Raw genomic sequence first — 21,556 nt, 5'->3', positions numbered from 1 at the left:
CTTAAATGTGGGTGTCTGTTTCTTTTTAAAGTACCCTATCCTCTGTTCTGCCTTTCCTCCAGAAAAGCAGTCTGTCACAACAGGAGCAACTACAAATTAGACTCTATCTAAAACAGAGGCAATGGGAGTGACTAGAGGTTCACACCTGAATGTCAGCCACAGCAATACGTGTATCAAAATGTTATCCAAGGGCCCCAGTCCCAGTCTTTAGGATTCTCTCATTAGCCTCATCTCCTGTCCAAAATGTGCCCTGCCCCTTCCCAGTGGCCTTTTAATGAATCAAAAACCACTGTTTGAAGTGCACCGAAGAACCTGGCTCTTCCCCCCTCCAGTGTGTGCCCACCCAACTCACAGGAATGGGTTTTCACAAAATTTAACCCAGTGTCTTCCATGTATTGTACCACTCACATCTTCCCAGCACATGCATACAACCACACTTGTGCTGCAGAGTGATACATACTAATTTGATGTAGGCCAAGGGTTGTTAAGTGCACATCACCACAACTTTACATGAGTGAGCATGAAGGTCTCACTCCAGTGACACGGGTAAAAAAGCTAGTTCACTCCTACTGATCACTACACATGTGCTGCCACCACCACGCTCATGCTACTCAACTCCTGGTAAAGGCAGTACCATTTCATCATCATAGTGCCAGTCCAACAAGACTGTAATCCTTGAAACAGGCCTATGTCATGGCCCACACGCATGATCTGTGTTTATTCATGAGAACAACAATCGGCACCTGGGATCCAGGTTAGTTTGCAGCTGGGCGGATCCAGACAGAGGTGCACATATAACACCATGTGAGGGACTTTCCCATCCCAACAGTGAGGGTGTTGTCAGGAAAGTGCCTACCCAGCCCCACTGGACTGGTTGCACTGAGTTGGATTGAACATGCTGGGTGTGGGAAAGCTCTGGAGGCTGCTGATGCAGCTGACTTAGTGAATGGACAGCACCACAAAACACTGTCCTTAAACTGCCTTAGTGCATAGAGGGTTGTCGATACCATGCCTACTTCCCATGCTAGCTGACCGTCCCCCGCTCACCGCATTGTACACCTGAACAGGGCCACCCAGGATGACTTGGTAGGGCGGTAGGGCAGAGTGCCTAAAGGCCCATTACAGTTTCTGGGGTGTGGTCCCCATGACCCCTTTGACTCCAGCGATGCAGTGCAGGAGTCCTTAATATTGGAAAGTGCACTACAGAGACTTAGCAGAGGCTTTCCAGCACACTTGCCTACACCCTTTTCTAATGAGACTTGTCAGAGGCTGAACTAATTAATGCTCAGGCTTGGGACTCTCATCCACCTCTGGCATCCACAACGGGTAACCTTCCTGACCCTCACCTAGGGACTAGGACTGTAGGATTTTGCATCTCCTGGGTCAAGCTCCTCTGCTGTCCGGTGCAGTCAATTGTCCGGTACACCAAGACCAAGTCACGACCGCTTCAGACACTCCTTCAATGAGTAACAACAGGTGTTGGCGTCTCCTGCTACTGGTGTGGCAATAGATTAATTGGACTGAAAAATGGCAGTCATAGCGGTAAACAGGAATGCCTTAGAGCTCAAAATATACACTTTTGAGATTGATCACAATCACAGTTGGGATGACCGTCATAAACATTCAGAGAGGCTTGGCATGAGTTAGACTACTTTGGATGCCTTAAAGCTGACAACCAACACACTCCAAGTACAGATGAAGGAACTCATAACCTGAGTGCAGAACATTGTACTGACAATGCAGTGGGACTGGACAGCATAGGAACACAGAACCCTGGGGCTAGCTCATTGCATCACCTTGTGGCCATCAGGAAACAGCACTGGAAGAAGGCACGCTGTCTGTACCCATGTGCTAAAGGCCCATGGCAGAATCATGCTCAATGACTGTAGAAAACAGGTGGCGGCAGATGAACTTTCCCTCCTCACAGAAGAAGGCACACCTCACTGCAGTGAAAAAGTGGTAACTGACTCAGTGATCTACACAAACTCTGCTTTTGTCCTCTCCCTGGGTAGGGAGAGCGACCTCCCGTCATCACCCCATGCACAGTGGATGACCTGCTTTGATGTAGAACCTGGTTGTGTATTATCTGTTGGGGTTCACTATAGGGTTATGCTCATGCTTGCTCCCTTCTCAATGCTTACCTCATCTAAAGGCGGGGTGGTATCCACAGCTATATGGGCCTTTTTTCTTTAATTCATGGTTTTCCACAAACCAGACTGATATACTTAAGTATTACTTGGTTGTGGCCAATCAGTATCATTCTGTCTTTTCTGGCCATCAGTTTGGATGCTGGACAACTGTTTAGCTGTCCTGGGAGATGGGAGTAGTTACTGTTTGCAATAATTTGCAGTTTTTTCTCACTGGGGTGCTGCTTACACAGCATCTGGCTTTGGAGGGGAGTAGTGGGAGGAACTTGGAGGGGTGGGAACGACGCTGACAGGGGAGGCGACTAGTGGCATACTTATTTGTCATGGAGAGTTTAGGCCGTAGTTTAAATTGATCTTCTGGAATGAAAGGGGCCTTAATAGCATTTTCAGGTGCTAGAGGCACAGCACCCATATTACCTTGCTTCAGGAATCTCACTTGAAGGTGACACACAACCCACTACTGCTTTCTCTTCACTGGGGTAGGATCCGAACACCTATACCTATCGGACTGCTTAACAGGATATTCCTAGAATGTCTAGTCTAAAGACAGGGCTTAAGTGAGGCCATTCAACATTATTTTACATGCAATTAAGGGCCTGCTTCTCCATATTAGTGGAATCAGATTTGTCCCTGCTGCCCTAGCATGGTTTACTAGATGTAAAACCGAGGAGGCTGGGCCCATACACATTATGGAGTTGTCCACACTGAATTTCCTTTGGGGACAATGAGCCATGCCTGGTGCATACTATCACTAATAGAAATATTCTTCCTACCTGCTTGTTGGGGGCTTATTCCCATCCTAATAGGAAAAGGCTCACTAGGAAATTTATAGTCCGATCTTTATGAATTGGAAATCACCTGGGCCTCCCAACGTGACTATAGGACAGAGGAACATTCATATGTTTTCTGTTACATCGAATGGCTAGCCTGAGTTGTGAGCTACTCGTAGGCACCTTCCATGAAGCTGTAGTGGAGCATAATGTCCAGCAGGAATAAGCCACTGGATGTTCCTCCACCCTCACTTTCCCAGATTAATGCTAGTGTCACAACCCCATGTCTGGGTTTGACCATGTGGCCCTCTGGGGCGCTGCCTCGTCTACAGCACACGGGTCTGCAATTAACAGGATACCAGGGTTACTGTTTCGTTGTGTGGTAGTATTTTCTTTAGAATGCTATACTCTGTCTTGGTTATACGTGGGTGTCCCTCCTCACTCTCAGGATGACAGGCTAACAAACATACAGATCTGATATTGCTACCTCAGAGAACTGTTGTGTATCACACACCATGTAGCATATTTACCTTTCAATGCTGGCAGCAGTAAGGACGAGATAGTGCTGATTTTTTCCTGGATGCTAATGACTGTTATTTTCCCCCTTTGCATTAAGGCAATGTGTTAGACCTGGCAGCCTTGCCTAGGGTTTCCCCATGCTTTTGGTACTTTGCTGATCATTGCCAAAGTGTACGTGCTCCCATTGTATATTGTTATTATGGATTGGTGTTTCCATGATTGGTTTATTTGGTTCACAATTAAGTCCTAGTACAGTGCGCCATGTGTGCCCAGGGCCGGTAAACCAAATGCTGCTAGTGTGCTTGTAGCACTGATTGTGCCACCCACACAATCAGCTTTGCAACAAGGACTCAGGCCTGCCATCACAGTGCCTGTGTGCAGTCTATTACAGCCATGTCTACCTGGCAAGTGCACCCCCTTGTCAAGCCATAACCTTTCCTTTTCTTACATGTGAGTTGCCCATAAGGTAGGCCAAAGGTACGCCTGTGGGCAGGGTGCAGTGTATGTGAAAGGTGGGACATGTCCTGATGTGTTTGGCATGATGGTAAAACACTGCCAATTTCGTTTTTCACTATTGTAAGGCTACCTGCCCCATAGGATGGAATGGAGAGTTTGCTCATAACATTTATGAGCATTACTGCCCATGTGAGCAAGATAGGAAAATAAAGTTTGATATGCCTGAACTCAGAATGTTAAGATGCATCTTTTAGTGAGTGTGATTTTAACATTCTGGGTTTGAAAATACCACTTTTGGAAATTAGGTGTTTTCTTGCCTAACAATTCAGTTTGCCTCTGGCTTTGGAGTGAGAGGGGCGGGGGATGCGCTTTCTGTGTGTCAGAGTACGGGTAGGAGATTTCTTTCATACCTGAATGGGCCTGGTCTGTCTAGGACACCGCTGTCTCCATCTCCTGCCAGGAAGTTGCACCTGAGAGGACATAACTGGTTTTGGCTGGGCAAAGAGCTTCTCTGCCACAGAGAACAAATGATTTTGCATTATAAAAAGCGGGGACCAGACCCCAAACTTTTAGATCATTTCTGGGAATCCCGTTTCAAGGAGAAGAGCTGGAGAAACGGAGGAGGAATACTGCCCCTGTGCTGTTTGCTGTCTGGGTTTAGCCTGCAGTGGCTACTTTTTGCCAAGGCTTGAAATAGAGCTTGCATCCTGTTCTGAAGTCTCAGGGACACAAAGACTTCACCCCCAGCCCCTCTGAACTCCTTTGCTGGGGGTTCTGACCTGCTGAAAGGTGCGTGCCAGTGTTCTGGTCCTCTGGAAGTTGTTTTGGGACTAGAAACTGCAGGAACTGTGAAAATAAACATATCGTAGCAGTGCAAGAAGAATTTTCTGACATATCGCCACTGCCGAAGAATCAACACAGTGCCTGTTCGCGGCTGAAGTGTCTGCCGTGCGATGAATCCTGTGCACTGATCTCTGACGTCCGAGATCACACCACCAATTCTGATGCAGTTCCTGTTGTGGAAGAACCAACGCATCGAGGGGGGACGCAGCTGGAATCATCGCAGTGCACCTCGGGTCTTCACGCATCGCATCGTACTGTAGTGACATGCATCGCATCGAAGTGTCAAGTCTGCTGCATCATTGAGGACGCAGTAAGAAACCGACGCATCACATCCCCAAGCAGTAAGAAACCGATGCATCACCTCCTCTCCTGTAAGGAACCGACGCATCACCTCCCCTGCGCAGCAATAGGGAACTGACGCATCACCTTTCCCGGAGCAAGGAACCGGCACATCACCTTCCCTGAGTGTAAGGAACCATCCAAGGTACTTAGTGTAAAAGTGTTGCATCCAATATTTTCTTGGAACGTACCAGTTTCTACCTTTTAAGAATCATATGTTTAGTACTGTATTGTGGATTTTTGTTGTTTTGGGCTTGTTTTGGTTTAGATCAAGATTACATATTTTCCAAACTGGTGTGGTGTCCATTTATAGTATTTTCACTGTATTACTGTATGTGTGCACACTGCCTCTGAGATGCCTGTCTGCTCGTGCCAAGCTAACAAGGGGGGGAGCAGGGGTTATTTAAGAAGTGTATCCCCCTTACCCTGACTAGGAAGAAGGGTCCCTGCTTGGACAAAGGTGCAAACCCTTGCTAACTAGAGACCCCCATTTCTAACACAGTCGTTTAAATGCCAAAAAGTAAATAAAGGCTATGTTTTCAAAAGATCGAGACGAGGCATCCTTGGTATAAGTCAGCCTTGGAATTGGGCAGCCCCTGCATTAGGCAAAGCTGGTTTTGACTCCTAAGAAACAGTTTGTGCCCCTGCCCTTACTATTATTATTATTTTTTTCAATTAAAACATAATAAAGATGTTTTTTGTTTTATGAAAACATGGACAAGAGACTGAAATACCTTGCCCTTAAGATGCGTAAAAACTAGATTGAAAAACTATACTCTCTGGCTGAAGCCAACCCACACATATCCATATCGGTAAGCATAAAACCCAACTGTTAATCTCAACACGTGAATAAAAGATTGAAGGATTTAAAAAACACAGGAAAACAAATTCCACATTGAAGGAAAGATGTAGATGTAGTTCAGCTACTAAAACATTCTTTTCTGCTTATCAAAGACCTGAGCTCCCCTGTGACAGTCCTGGTTGAGTATACAGCTTACAGAGAAGTGCTCAGAGTTTAAAATAAAAAGAAATAGTATAAGTCACTGACGTTTACAGGTGGAAAGATGGCAAACAGATTATGCACATTCAACGATTACCTGTAAACTTCCAAAGAGGAGGTATGTGTCAGGGTCTGAAGGTGAAACGAAAGGCCGTGGTCTAACAAGAGCCCCAAAGCCATAAAGCAACCGAGGAAAATGCCACACATCCAATTGGATAGTTAATTAAAAAAGCATCTATAGAAGGTGGAGCGGGCACCTTAACCAAATTTGCTATATTCAGGATGGATTATTCCCTGAAGACAAGTGCAGAATGAGCTAAGAAGCATCAAACAAAAAATAATAAAATATATTACTTTCTGCATTATTATAATTATAGTCACTTGCTGTCAAAAAGATTTTAGAGGCTACAATAGTCTTGATCAAGGCAAGCCAAGAAAGATGAGGACAAAAGTAATGGCTTGCAACTCAAATCTCACCTTGACATACCAGTGTAACTCTCACGTAAATCTACACATTTGTCAAATTAGAAAGCAGGTTTGTTTTCTCCAGTGTTGGAGCATCTGAACATTTGGTGTCTTGTGCTATGATTAACTGACACCCTTCTGAGAGTGAATGATCAGTGTCCGTGGTGTTATGTTGCACATAGCCCTCACTCCATATCATATTACTTGTATGATAGGGATGATGTTAGAATGCTTTTGATTGGTTGCTTCCACTTAGGATTCCGTATTGGTCCCATTATACACTGAGAATAAAAGGTCATGGTTTTCTCCTACCAGGAATAACAAATCATTTTTCATGATTTTAGTGGGACGGAAATGATTCAAGTACTCATTATTTCCATGTCTATAGTTTCCAAATGTAGTGTAATGTTGAACCATCTGAAGCATTACAGACACATATCTCTGTTGCCACCAGCATTTCATACTTGCTGTCAATTATAATATTGTAGATACCTTGAATGCCTCTGTTATGAGATAGAAGACACACTAGGCCATGCGTTTCCCTGTTGGAACTTTCTATGAAAGGCAGCATGATTTATATAGTTTTGTCCAAGACAAGGACCGTGGAAATCTAGATCCACACGGTTCCAACATATTCAAGCAATTAAGGAAGGGCTAAACCCGTCCCTCATCTCCCCAAACTCTTGCCTAGATTCAAAGAAATCTCTGGGTAGCTTCCCCATTGGGTATAACCTAGGGGACCAGGAATTACAAATAAGTGACAGTGACTGAATAGAGACCAGGAAAATGCCTTACATTTGGAAGACTTGAAAGGATGACAGTAGTCTCATAGCCGAATAACACTGGCACACCAATGATCATGGGCCTGTTATATACAGCCCTTCTGACATTTGCACCATCTAAGAAATCAGCAGATAGAGAGAGTAACACAGAATGCTGCCGGCACATAGTTCAATTGTACGAGGAACTATGGAAACCAGAGGTATACTAAGACTGCTGAAAATCTGTTCTGCAATTTCATGTAAAAAAAACACTTAACAATGTACAGAATGATGCATTGTACAGAGTAGACAGTTTGCGTACACGATGGAAGTGGTTGTCCTGAGTACAGAGGATCAGTTCAGAGCAGCTTTAAAATATATAGGAAAAACACAACCTGTCCCCGATAGGAATCATACCAGAATTATAGCCACATTGTTTAACTTCGAGCCCTATATCTCCAGTCACACAGTCAGAATCGTAGTGTTATGAAGACTACAATGCCAAAGGTACCATACTGGGAGAGAGAAATTTTTTTTCCTTTGGAGAGGATGTGGTCTCATGGCTAAACTTCCGACCTTGGAGCTGGGAAACTAAGGTTGGGAAACTAAGGTTGGAGCCTCGGGGTCGGCTCCACATCCTGTGATTCTTGGCAAATCACTTAATCTCTCCGTGCCTACCAAAAATGTGAATGTGTCCTTGTGTAACGTAACTGGTGCTCATGTAAAGCGCTCCAATACCTTTGGGTCGAGTTTGCGCTATATAAATCTGCAACAACAAAAAAGAAATTCTGAAGGATGTATCACTAGACATATCCTGAAGCTGCTGGTTGCCCTATCATCTGCTGCACCCTGTGAAAGAATCTCTCGAGCTCGCCAAGGATGACTAAATGAAAGGAAGGAACTGATGGGTACTTTTTATACCCTAGTGATGTTATGCTGTGCTTGTAGTTTACACTAGTGCACATATTTTTCTCATCACTAATGAGTTTTGATTTAATAGTTGTGTCATGAACAGGCAGTACAGTTGAATCACTAGACCCATAGACATTCTCTGTTATTATAAGTGCTTTTTTGGGGGCCATGTCTATGAGTTGGTCTTTAAAAATGCCCTTAGACCCTCTTTAAAACGGTTGTTTTGGTTAAATGCAAGGAAGCCCTCATTGCAGACTGGGCAGAGCTCAGAGGAGTATGCCCCTAGGAGCTCAGGCAATTTTCAACCACAGAAAATAAATATTGTGATGATTTGAAACACTGACAGGTCTTATTTCACCATTAAGGTTAATGGGGACTCATTGTTTCTTCCTATCAGTATTAACTAGAATTCTTAAAGCACAGACCTACCCTCCACAAGATCTGAAAATGCAAATATTTGTTGGTCAAGAAGAAATTAAAAGCACATTTTGTATTGATTCTGGGGACGTGGAGTAACGTCCTGAATGTTAATTAGAATGGTGTCAAAACAGTAATAATAAAATCAAACAAATACGCATATGATTTGTTTAGCCCTATGCTATGCCAGAAAAAATATCAGCACTACTGGGAATGTGTGAAAATTCCTAGAAGGAACTCCCTAATAAACAATGCCTAAAAAAGCTGGTTTTAGAAAACATTAGTTGAGGTTTAGGCCGCCAGAACTATGTATAAAACATAGTTCAAACTTCAGGGACTAAGCAACTTGTCGAAATGGGACTACTAGTGGTCTTTAAAGAAGTACATCCAAGCTTATCAGCACTGTTGTCTATTGGGACTATAGTTTGGTGCAGTATTTGGGGCAAAGCCATCACAAGATGTTCTCAAGTGTCAGAAGCTAGAATCCCAGACTTGGTGGCTGTGTAAGATGTCCGCCCTGTAATACTCTCATTTTCGCACCCGGGGCGGCTTTCGTTTCAACCTGTTTCCAGTAATGAAAGTCCCGAGAAGTTCAAGATGTGAGGCTGATGGACATGGCTGACCTGAGCAGAATATTTTGGGAGATGCACGGAGAATGTGTTCTCTCTTTAGGTTTTCATTTCACTTTTTATTTTAATCTGGAGCAGAGGTCTTGGCGACAATGTTAGGGCTCTATTAGGGTTATGCATCCTAGTCAGTTTTGAAGCCTAAATTTATAATTTTATATAAAGGATACACTTTATATTGCTAAATGGGTCAAATCTATTTTATATTTATTAATAAACTGTTCAACGGCATCGGACAGCGATGAGGGCGCGGCCCTCATCCTCCTGGACCGCTCCTCCGCCATTGACACTGTCTGCCACCGCACACTACGCACACGCCTCCATGCCTCCATGATGCAGGGATCCGAGACAAGGCCCTGGAATGGACCACCTTCTTCCTCTCTGGCAGAATCCAGAGCGTCCGCCTACCCCCATTCCGATCCGAAGCCTCCAAGATCATCTGCGGCGTCCCCCAGGGATCATCCCTCAGCCCAACACTGTTCAACATCTACATGGCCCCGCTCGCTCAAGTCGCCCGACAGCACGACCTCAACATAATCTCCTACGCCGACGACAGTAAACTGATCTTCTCCCTCAACAAAGAACCCCCTCACCGCCAAATCCAACCTCCACGGAGGGATGAAGGCCGTTGCCGACTGGATGAAGATCAGCCGACTGAAGCTGAACACGGACAAGACGGAGGTCCTCATCCTCGGCTCCAACACTTCAGCCTGGGACGACTCCTGGTGGCCTACAGCACTGAGGGCAGCCCTAACACCCTCCGACCCTGCACGCAACCTGGGAGTCATCCTTGACTCTACACTCTCCATGACCAAGCTAGTCAACGCAGTCTCCTCCTCCTGCTTCAACACCCTCCGCATGCTCCGCAAGATCTACAGGTGGATCCCTACAGATACAAGAAGAACTGTCACCAAGGCCCTGGTCAGTAACAGACTCTACTATGAAACGCCCTCTACGCAGGAGCCCCGGCCAAGCTCATCAAACGACTGCAACACATTCAAAATGCCTCTGCACACCTGATCCTCGATGTACCACGCCACAGGTACATCACCCCCCACCTGAGAAACCTGCACTGGCTCCCTGTCAACAAGAGGATTTCCTTCAAGCTCCTCATCCACGCACACAAGGCACTCCACAAGTCCGGCCCCGCTTACCTCAACAGACGACTTTTCTTCTACGTCCCCAACCGCCAGCTCCGCTCCGCCGAACTCGCCCTCGCCACTGTTCCTCGCATCCGAAGAACAACCACCGGCGGCAGATCCTTCTCCCACCTCGCCGTGAAGACCTGGGACACCCTCCCACTGAGCCTACGACAGACCCAAGACCTGCTGACCTTCAGGAGGCTACTCAAGACCTGGCTGTTGACCAGTAGCGGCCTCCCCCCCTTTTCCCCCCAGCGCCTTGAGACCCTCACGGGTAAGTAGTGCGCTTTACAAATTCTTGATTGATTGATTGAATGTATACTTTTTGGCAATGAGAAAGTACGTGAATGGTGGTTATTTATTAGTTTTTAGAACTTTTCTGTTTAAGCTGGGCAGCATAAACACAGTTTGCTCTAAATATTTTAAGAATACTTAGAGCAAAGTGTATTTATACTGCTCAGCTTAAACATGTACCATTGCTGAGGGAATGTTGAGCAAATTGAGTTTGGCCCAGAATATTCCTGACAATGGCAACACTAAAATGGACAGCCAATTATCTAATATGCATATATCATATCTACCTGTCACTCTCACTCACACAGAATCATGCTTACACATTAATACAGGCATATGCTTACACATACGCTCTCTCTCACGCACGTATAAACACAGCATGCATTTTTTTTAACTTACCTCAAATGCCAGTGAAGGTCCCATTCTATCTCCTGGTGGTCCATTTTTTTTACACACATAGTAAATAATATACTTTTATTAATCATTACATGATAGACCTGCACAGAAAATTAGGAGGCTGGAGCCCTGACGACCTCACGGAAAGTAGCCCCTTATGTTGAAACAACTCCTACATTACATAAAGTAAGTGAAAAATGCTCCATTCTAGATCAGCACAACATGGAAGTGGAGCTAAGAATAAGTGATATTCAGGATTTTGTTTCCAGATTTAAGTAAATGGCTGAGGAAATCAGGCTTTTGGGGGGGAAATATTTATCTTGCCTTGCCTGACATTTGCAACCTTAATATTCAAAGAGCTCATACATTGGGCAATAAGCACTCGCATTATTTAATAACAAGGCAAAACCTAGAGGAATCATTATTTTTTTCATGAGTTCACTGATATGATAAAAATATTATCAGTTGTCAAAGACTAAAACATGTTGACATGGTCCTTACCAAGGTATTGCCCAAAATACTGCAGTCAGTAGGAAAAGGTTTTCAGACTCCAAACCTTCTTTGCTATCCTTTATCCTTTGTTTCTGCAATGTCTGAACTCTCCGCATGTAGCCAAATCTGTGGCAATGTTCTTAAAGGCCTCCATTTTAATCCGACATAAACTCACAAACCCAACTGAAGCACTTATGTAACATGCTCTCTCTCAAGCACTTCTTAAAAAATTCCTCGTTTCTGTTTCTTTTTTAAGTACATGTCGAATTGTTTCAATTGTTCTTTTAAACTATGTACTTTTTATGATTATAAAAAAACTGTAATCGAATAAAAGTTATAAAACGCTAAAACGCTATCCTTTAAAGCTAGCTGTGGACTTTTTCATCCTTTCTTCTTCAAAGTTACATATAAAAACAATTGTACTGCGCGTGATGACCCAGGAAAGCTGCTGAAAGAATGCAATCACTAAAACTAAGAAAACGAGAAAAACACATCTAAAACTATTCCTGCTAAACTGTTTTATTTTCACTGATTTTACCACATCTGAGGGCAGGTATCCCAAATCCAGCACCGGCTGACGCAAGAGAAAAGCCTGGTGCCTTGCCGAGTGTCTAGCCCAGGTGGCAGGCCTGCAAGTGAGCCGAAGGCAAGAGGAATATTTTTGCTTTGCCTTTTCAGTTACTCCTTCTGTGATTCTTGATCATATACATGTTTTTCTTTTCAGGGGTATCTTCCTCCAAATGTTGAACGTAGAGAATGCACGTTAGAAAGAAAACGGAAGGAATACTTTGCATTTATTGAACATTATTATGACTGCAGAAACGACGAGACGAACAAGGAGACATACAGACAGGTATTTATAAGCCAACCTCTCAAAGCTTTGATGGAGGGCATTTGCCACCGAAGTGACGCGCGAGACTATGTAGATAACTTGAACATATTCATACAAATATGAAGCCAAACGGGGGTTGGGCGGTTTAGTGGAGCGTCCGTTGGTGTCCGTTCGAGCTCTGTATTATACAATGTTTTTCCCATTATATCTCACGAATATATAAACAATTGTTGATGGAACAATATTTTCCCTTTTGGTTCCTGCAAAAATAATTCATGCTGCTTATTGATTGTAATAATTTGTAATGCTGCATTTGAAGTAGACTTGTTGTAAATATTGCTATCTTGAGGCCATGTGCCTTTAATCAACTGTCCTAAATTCACAGACTTCTCATCTACTAAAGTCCAGAGGCTCAAATCCGGAGGATTTTAAAGTTTCCCTTCACAACTCAGCACATATATTCCATGCTCTAAAAATACTGATATTTTTCTTGGTGTGAATGTCTCTTTCCAGTAAGTGGTTGCTAAAACACAGGTAGAGTGAAGGATGCTCAGAGCAGAGCTTTGACATGAGGCTGAGATGGAAGAACAGGGCGGTATAAGGTTGTGGAAGAGCTAGATTGTAGAATGTGGGGGGAGGGTAGGTGGTGCCTTCTTTGCAGTGTGTTTACATTGTTTACACTGACTAGGTTTGTATATAAAGTGAGAGTCAAGATGTAAAACTTAATCTTCTCCTCTAGTGCCCTTTCCATTGGTGCCCTTTTGTGTTTACAATTTTTGTTGATTCCTCCACAATAACCTCATACCCCACAGATTCCCTCACTACCACCAGGGGCGTAACTTCGGCAGGGGAGGGGGGGTTGTCATGTTGCGCCCCCCTAATAAGTTTATTTTCTGATGAACATTTGGGTACAGGTGCTTTCACTACGGTATGATGAGGTGTATGTTGGATTTTACCTGGGATTTTTACATAAATATGGACAAAAACACATACACACTCACTTCCTCTATCTGTTTTGAAAGCCTCAAAAAAGTTTGATATTTTACAAAATATTGTGTTTTCTCTCTTAGTACTCCTACCAATCTGCATTTCCCTCCCTTTCCACTGCTCCCTTAAGCCCCTCATATGCACCCGGCTTGTCATAGAATGTATTTTAATATTTTATGTCAACTTGATTGTTGGAAAATCTGACTGACCAAGCTATGCCCCTGACTACCACCCTCTGACAGTGCGTCTCACCTCTCAAAAGCCTCTTTTGCACATGTATTTCATGTTTTGTAGCGCTACACACACACCAATGTAGGGTGTCGGAGCACTCTACATCACACTCACACTATTCTGAGACAATGAATCATACGTGTGTAAAAAAAGTGTATAGGAAATGTTATGTAAGATAATGAGGACTACAAGGTGTTGGGGTGGGTTTTACTGAAAATAATTTATTTTTACACAAACAAACCCTTTTTTGCACCATTATGACAATGAAAGACTTTTGAAAAATATAACCTTCTAACCCAAGCCAAGGGTCTCCTATGCCTTGAGTTTTTCATGCAGCTCTTTGATGACAGTTCATAGTTCCCTATGCTATACTAGGATTGTAACTTATGAGGTGCAAGTAACAAAAAGATCTCTGGGACAAAAGCAGTACCCCAATGAGCTATCTACATAAATTACAAGTCTATGATCTGCTTAGTACATGTGCTTTGCAGCAGGCATATTAATCATCTGCACTAATTAATGATGACTCAAAACCCCCATTAGAAAAAACGTCTTTTCGCTCTCTACATCAGGTAGAAAAAACATCAGAGCCTTCTTGACATTTTTATTGTTGCCTGAAAATTGCTGGACACACAAGGAACTCTGCAGCAGATGCTGTTAAACACATAAGATATAAACAGAGCGCCCGAGTTTGGTGCCTGGTGCAGTGGCTCAGGTCGCAATGCCGGCCCTGTATGTCCAAAGGGAAAACATGTGCTCTATTCCTGCATGCTGGGAGAATATTCATGGCATTAGTTGTGTTATTCTTGAAGATAGCCCTCCTCTTGGGTGGAGGGGGTTCTACCGGTAGCAATAACATAAGCCTGCTGTGCTGGCAAGGGCTTCCATCACAAATCAGTTTTTCTCTGGAGCTGCACCTGCCATTTATATGGGAGACATTTCTGGGGATGAATGTCTGCAACTATTTATTTTATAAAACTTGTATTTATTTTATAAAACTTGTAAGGCGCACAGCTACCCACAAAGGTTTTCCCGGCGCCGGACCAGCAAAACACAAAACACAACTGGAAAGAGAACAATCAAAGCACTTATTTGTCGAACAACCAGGTTTTTACGCTTTTTCTAAATTTCATATAGCTTTCCTCCTTGCGTATATGAATAGGCAATGTATTCCACAAGGTTGGGCCCAAATAGGAAAAGGATCTCCCGCCCATTCTGGCCCGTTTGAACCTCGGTACCGCAACGTTCGCTGCTGTGCATGAACAAAGACTGCGATTGGGGAGGTAGGGCTTGGCAAGGTCCTGAAGGTATTTGGGAGCAGTGCCAGCTTTGATTTTAAATAGGTAGTTCAGGGTTTTGAAACGAATCCGGTTTTCAACCCTGAGCCAATGCAGGTCCCTAAGATGTTTGGTGATCCTAGCGGATCTGGGGATTCTGCAGAGCAGTCTGGCCGCAGCGTTTTGCACCAGTTGCAGACGTTTTATTACTGCTTTGTTTGAGCCCAGGTACAAGATGTTACCGTAATCAAGCCGAGATGTCACTAAGGCATTGACTACGGTCTTCTGGGTAGTAGATGGTAGCATCCAGACAATTTTGCGTAGCCATTTAAGAATGGTAAAACATATGCCTGCCACTTTATTGGCTTGCTGAGTCATAGATAGACTGTCATCTATGATGACCCCAAGGTTTCTAACCTGAGAAGCTGGAGGTGGAAGTTTACCTAATGACGATGGCCAATGGGGATCACTCCAGAGGTCTTTATTGTTCCCTAAGAGGAGGACCTCTGTTTTCTCCCCATTTAATTTAAGTTGGTTAGCTGACATCCAACTAAATATTTCCTGAAGGCCTCTTTTTAATGCGGATGGAGCTATGACAGACAACTTAAGGTTTGAAGCCCTGGCCACCGCTGGCACAGTGAAGCAATGCCTGTGGTTGTTCAGACGATGGGCCAAGTCTATGCCTATGTCTAAATGAGGTTTTAAACATGAATTTAAAATACAGTCAACATTTTTAGCTTTAAACGAGATTTCCAGCAGCATTTTTAACTTGTTTGATCTAGAACTTGGTAGAGTGATGCACAGACACTGAAAGTATTCTCATAGTCCACTGAGTAGAGGACTATTTCTTGAGTGACTGAGGTAAGAGAGAAGATGCTTGAGGTTACTAAACAGCTATCTATGCAGCTTCAACATGTTACCTGGTAACTGAAAGTGACAAGCAGAGAATTTGGTGTGGGGGCGGGAGGGTATTTTTGGAGTGTAGTTGAAGACCTACCCTTTTTTGTAAACAAATTATTGCTGGCCTTTTGACCTTATAGATGAAAATTATTTCAGATTTAATTAGTTGGAGCTGTAAAGATTCTTTCTAATTCTATATGTTCTCTGTGTGATTGATTCAGAAATACATGTCCCGCTAACTTGCACATTAATGGTGCTCCAGGCAAAGGTCCATGAGAAGAGCTGAAAGGGTTGCTTGAAAAATTAGGCTCTTTGGTTGGGACATTAAGGGACCCACAAGCTATTAGGAGAAAACTGGATTTGTGTGGGATATGCTCACCCTCTGCATTTCATAGGAAGGAGAGGACAGGATATTGTTAATCCAGAAACATGGATTCTTTTTTTAATGTTTGGAAAATATAGTGGTTTTAATTGTGTTAAATGCAGAAGTTAGCCAAGGGAAATGAGAGCTCCTTTCTCACCTTCATTTCAGAATAAAAGTAACTCAACTCAGAAAGCTGTCCATGGTTTTGTGGTGTCTAGGGAGTGGAATGGATATTAGCAGTTATCTGTTGAAAAGCTGATTTTGGACATTTTAGGTTTACTTTATGTATGATTTTACTTGCAATGTGAACCTGGGATTCAACGTATGCATGTGCAAAGATGACTGAGGATGCGCATTGTTTGCAGGTAAGCTTGTTTTATTTACTGTTTCCACCCTGGACATTTCTTCATACTAGGTAAGAACAGAAATAGATTTAATCGTAGTTCATTCTCGCTTTGAATTGAAAACCGTGTAAACTGCTTCATGGGGTGGGAGGGTAAGCTGCCCCTGACTGCTCAGACTGTCACATGTGCTCACCCAGTTGGAAGTTGAGTGGCTTTAGCGGCGTGGGGGAACCTGGATCTTCTCCTCTTGGTGTCTCCAGGTACTTAGTGGACTAGCCCTGTATGACCAGGCTGTCTTTTGAAGACTCATTCCGATCAGGCTGGGAAGGAAAGTGATAGAGCTGGCTGCCCAATGTGATGGCAAGGTGGGGTACCCAGATTGAGCACCAGGAAATACTCTTTAAAATACAATTGCTGATTCACTGGTGGAGATCTATGGTGCGTTGCTGGGCTGTCTTGCTGCATGGGTGGTGGATGGGTGATGCTGCCTTCCCACCATCTCTCCTGCACACGAAGATGGGCAAACATTGTGAAAGTTGCCTGCCACATTTTGTGGTGGGTCACTCGCCTGGCACATTAATAAAGAACAGAACTAGTTACAAGAATTAGTTTGAATTGCAGGGCACATTGGTCATCAACACTTCAAACATACCTTGCAGCTCAGGGTTCATTCCAGGGCTATGCCTTTCTGAGGGTTAAATATCAATCACTCTGGATCGCTCCCAGGGCACGATTCAAACTGTCTCATGGGCTCCACTCCCTTTGTTTACCCAAGGTCAGACCAAATCACCCATCTCAAAAACCTCCTCAGTCCTTACTCGTAGGTATGCTGCTGGCATGCCTGGACCTCCCACTTGGATGCATGCAGTGCAAGTCTGTTTTTGGTGTCCCACTGCTACCTTCATGCTCTGCTTTGGGCACCCCAATGCACAGGCAGGGGCAAGGAAGTCTCCCTGCGGGTGCCAGTTTTGACACTCACAAAGTTGGGCTTTGTACTGGGAATGGGTGCACTGATGCCAGCCCCCATGAAAGAGTGTCCACCCATTCTGCAGCCCAGGGATTGGTCAGGCTCCCCGACGCTTCATCATCCAAGTATGACCTCCAGATCTAATGTGGCAACTCACTGAATTTAAGCATATTAATAAGCAGAGAAAGAGAAACTAACCAAGATTCCCACCCTAACAGTGAGGGAAGAGCCCAGCAACAAATCCCTGCCTTGTGACTGGTGCGGAAAATGTGGCATACAGACTCAAGGGGCCCAAGTCCTTCTGATTTTGGCTCACCACACCGACAGTGATAGGCCAGTAATGGCCTCTGGCATGCCAAGATTGGGTCTTTTTATTGAGGTTGCGTGCGAATGCAGCCCAAAGAGGGTGGTAAACTCCATCTAAGGCTACCTTTAGGCACAAGACCAAGAGGCAACAAGTACCATATGGAAAAGTTAAAAATAATTTTATAGAGAGAGCTCAAGTTCCACTATTCTTACCACAAGAATATATGTCTTCCAGCAGCCAACCGCTCATAGTCATAGCAGCGTCTGATTTTGACACTTTGATGTTGTCTCGTCCTATCATTCAGAAATATATTTCACCAACTGTGGGATGCTTCACCCACTAATAGGTTAATGTGAGTTGAGTTTAGATTGTTGGTGACAGGTTAGTTTTACCCTGATTATGTTGTGTTGCACTACTAATCCTGCTCAGTATGAGAGGAACCACAGGGACAGACATTTGGTAAATGTACTTGATTAGGAGCCAATGGGGCACACCTACCTTCTGTGGCATTATAACTCAAAGCCTCTAAGTCAGAATCCCCCCTGCATTGGACACCTGGTATTAAATCATTCGTAGATGTCCTGATTCTGTGTCAGGGTTTCATAACTAGCAGAGCAGCTACTTCAATGTGATCTATTGAAAGTCATTCTCTGAGCCAAGCTTTTGTCTCCATCCTTAGGTGCCTCCCCCCTGGTGTCCCTCTGCTGCCCACAGGTGGAAGGGATGGGGTGCGGGCTAGTGGGAGGCTGCCTCCACCACATGCCTCACAGCATGGGTGCCTCCCCTCGAACCTTGCACTTCTGGTGCAGGGACTGGAGCATGCTCCTCACAACTCAGCAGGACGATCATATAGCCGGAGTGCGCACCAATGGAGTTGCTGTGAGGTAAGCTTGATGATAGATCTAGGAAGGTACATCCTAAGTGCTAGCCTTGGCTTGCATGGCCACTCTGGTCGTCATCAGAGGCTGTGGGTCTGGGCACACTGGTCACCAAATTGGTCCTAGCAATCTGGTCTCCAGGTCATCTGGGCCATCTGTTCGCTGGTTGGCCAGCCAGATGACTGGAGGGCTGATTGGTGCAGCTAAATGACTTATGTCTCCTCTGGGTTGGGGGCTTAACCTACTTTAACCCCTTCCATGCTCATGACGGAACGGTTCGGTCATGAGCTACGGTTGAGCTGTGCTCATGACGGAACCGTTCCGTCATGACCACACCCGTTTCTATTACCGCCCAGCACCGGAGGGGGAAACGCGGTCGCACGGAAAAGGTTAACTCCCCAAACCATGTCTCCAGGAAGTTGGAAACAATAAACAAGTTACCTCTGACACCATAAATACAACAAGTAATTCTGTTCCCAAACAATTTTTTAATTAACGTTGGGTTGTATGTCTCACATATAAACTTCTTTGTACTTTTTAAGCAGTTGCAAAACAACAAGGCCCATCAGCAGGACCCCATCAGTGACCACAAATTAAATTGTTTTGTTCAAACAGGATGCAGTGTGCCCGTGAATTATATACAGTGCAGTATTGAATACTCATGTATTATATACATTACACAAGAGGAACAATTATATACATTAAATCAAGAGGTACAAAAAACCAAAAACTTCATATTCGGAAGGGGAAAAGTCCTATTATTTTTTGTATGGGTATCAAGGCAGTGTATTGTATTGAACTGTCCTCAATTTTTCTGACTCTTTCTTTGCCAAGTGAGAGGTCTTGGGGAAATTTTTCGAGCACGAAATACACTATCCGTTTTAAAGATAGTTTGGTCCAATAAAGGACCCAGTTCCAATTCAGCTCGGCTGAGAGCCTCTCTTTAAAGCACCAACGCGTTTCGACCTTCTTGTTGGCACGTTTTATGTGAAGGTCTTCATCAGGGAAATTGTGTTGTCCACACCAGAACTTCTGTACCTTGCTTTTTCTTGTGATGACACCTGGAGTCCTCAGGTGAGGGAAAACTCTTGCTGGCAGCTTCTCTGCTCGTCTTTACGTGCGCAGAGTTCCTCCCGGTGCCGGAGGAACTCTGGACACGTAAAGACGAGCAGAGAAGCTGCCGCCGGAAACCGCCATGAAAACAAGACACTTCCCTGACCGAGTGAGCACACACAGGTGCCAGCAAGAGTTTTCGCTCACCTGAGGACTCCAGGTGTCATAACAAGAAAAAGCAAGACGAAGACCTTCACAGAGTCAGATAAAATTGAGGACAGTTCAATACAATACACTGCCTTGATACACATACAAAAAATAATAGGACTTTTCCCCTTCCGAATATGAAGTTTTCGTTTTTTTGTACCTCTTGATTTAATGTATATAATTGTTCCACTTGTGTAATGTATATAATACTTGAGTTTTCAATACTGCACTGTATATAATACACGGGCACACTGCATCCTGTTTGAACAAAACAATCTAATTTGTGGTCACTGATGCGGTCCAGCTGATGGGCCTTGTTGTTTTGGAACTGCTTAAAAAGTACAAAGAAGTTTATATGTGAGACATACAACCCAATGTTAATTAAAAAATCGTTTGGGAACAGAATTACTTGTTGTATTTATGGTGTCAGAGGTAACTTGTTAATTGTATCCATGATTCTTGATTCCAGCCTCTGACCATTCCTAAACAGAATCAATCCCCCCTGTTCATACCACTCCAGGAAGTTGGAAAGCACAAACTCAGGGCAGCCTGAGCTGATGGACAGGGGTGACAATGTCTACTCAGGTCAGTGTGGCTGCAAACCAAGGAGGACTCTTGTGCCCATCTGGGGTGTAGAACAGAGATGGGACCTCTGTGAAGGCCAAGCCACCGGGCAGAGCCATCTATCCTGAGCTGGGCAACGTACCATCAGAATGCGAGAAGTCGTCTGGGGCTCCAGCAGGCTGAACATTTCCACTAATCCCCAGTGGGAGACAGCCAAAGCCATAGCTTCCCAGGCTGGCCTGGTCCCAGCAGGCCATGTTGCCAGTCTGCAGGAAGATCCTCCTAGCCAGCCCAGGGCAGAGTGGCAACCTGCCTAAAATGGTGTGCCAGGTTTCAAGACATCCAGCAGTTGGATTGTCTGTTTCGAAATCATGTGGTAACTAAAACATCACCAGTGATGCTTTATCCTCAAGAAACTTCACCAGTGACATTTCATTCATAAGGTCGATCAAACCAGTGGTCAAGTATGGGCGTGCCAACTCAGTGAACCATTCTACTCACCAAGCAGGCCTAATTTAAATTTTCCACAGCACTATTTGTAATGCATGTTTCATCATCAAAGTATGTTTAAGCTTGGTGAAGGCTTTGTCAGCAATATCAGCCCGGGATTAGGTACATTCTTTTGTAATAAAGTTGTCAGGCAAGTTGCTTGTGCAGAAAAATCTGAAATAAATCTATGGTAGTACCCAGTGAATCCTGGAAACGGTCTAATCTTCTTCTTGGAATGTGGGGGTTGCATTTGCTCAAAGGCCTCCAATTTTTCTACCTGGGGTTGGACACAGACAGTTTCCTAAGGTATATCCCAAATTTCTGACAAACTGCTAAGTTATATTTAACTGGATTAACTGCAAGCCTATTCTGTTGCAGCGCCTGCTGCAGATCAAATATGTGTATCTCCCTGGTTGGACTTAAGACAATATTAATATTGAGCTCTGCAGAATAGTTTCAGTAAGAGGGTAAGATCTTGTTTATTTGTCATTGGAATGTAGTTGAAGCCACATGTAAATCAAATGGCAAAACTTTGAAATGAAAGAGGCCATGTGGAACGAGGGGGCAGATTCCTTTC

The 21,556-nt window shown here is 44.2% G+C and overlaps 1 protein-coding gene across 2 annotated transcripts in view; it reads left to right on the top strand.

Moving 5' to 3' along the window:
- TBC1D22A (TBC1 domain family member 22A) overlaps window positions 1-21,556 on the top strand; it is a 2,393,943-nt gene that overhangs the window by 808,398 nt on the left and 1,563,989 nt on the right. For both annotated transcript variants that reach the window (XM_078679664.1, XM_078679673.1), the window contains exon 6: window positions 12,304-12,432. In XM_078679664.1, the coding sequence (XP_078535790.1) occupies window positions 12,304-12,432 (129 nt within the window). The remainder of the gene's footprint in view (window positions 1-12,303; window positions 12,433-21,556) is intronic.

This window comes from Lissotriton helveticus, chromosome 1_1, assembly GCF_964261635.1.
Source record: "Lissotriton helveticus chromosome 1_1, aLisHel1.1, whole genome shotgun sequence".
In the NCBI taxonomy this organism is placed as follows: Eukaryota; Metazoa; Chordata; class Amphibia; order Caudata; family Salamandridae; genus Lissotriton; species Lissotriton helveticus.
This window is presented reverse-complemented; position numbering and strand designations above follow the sequence as displayed.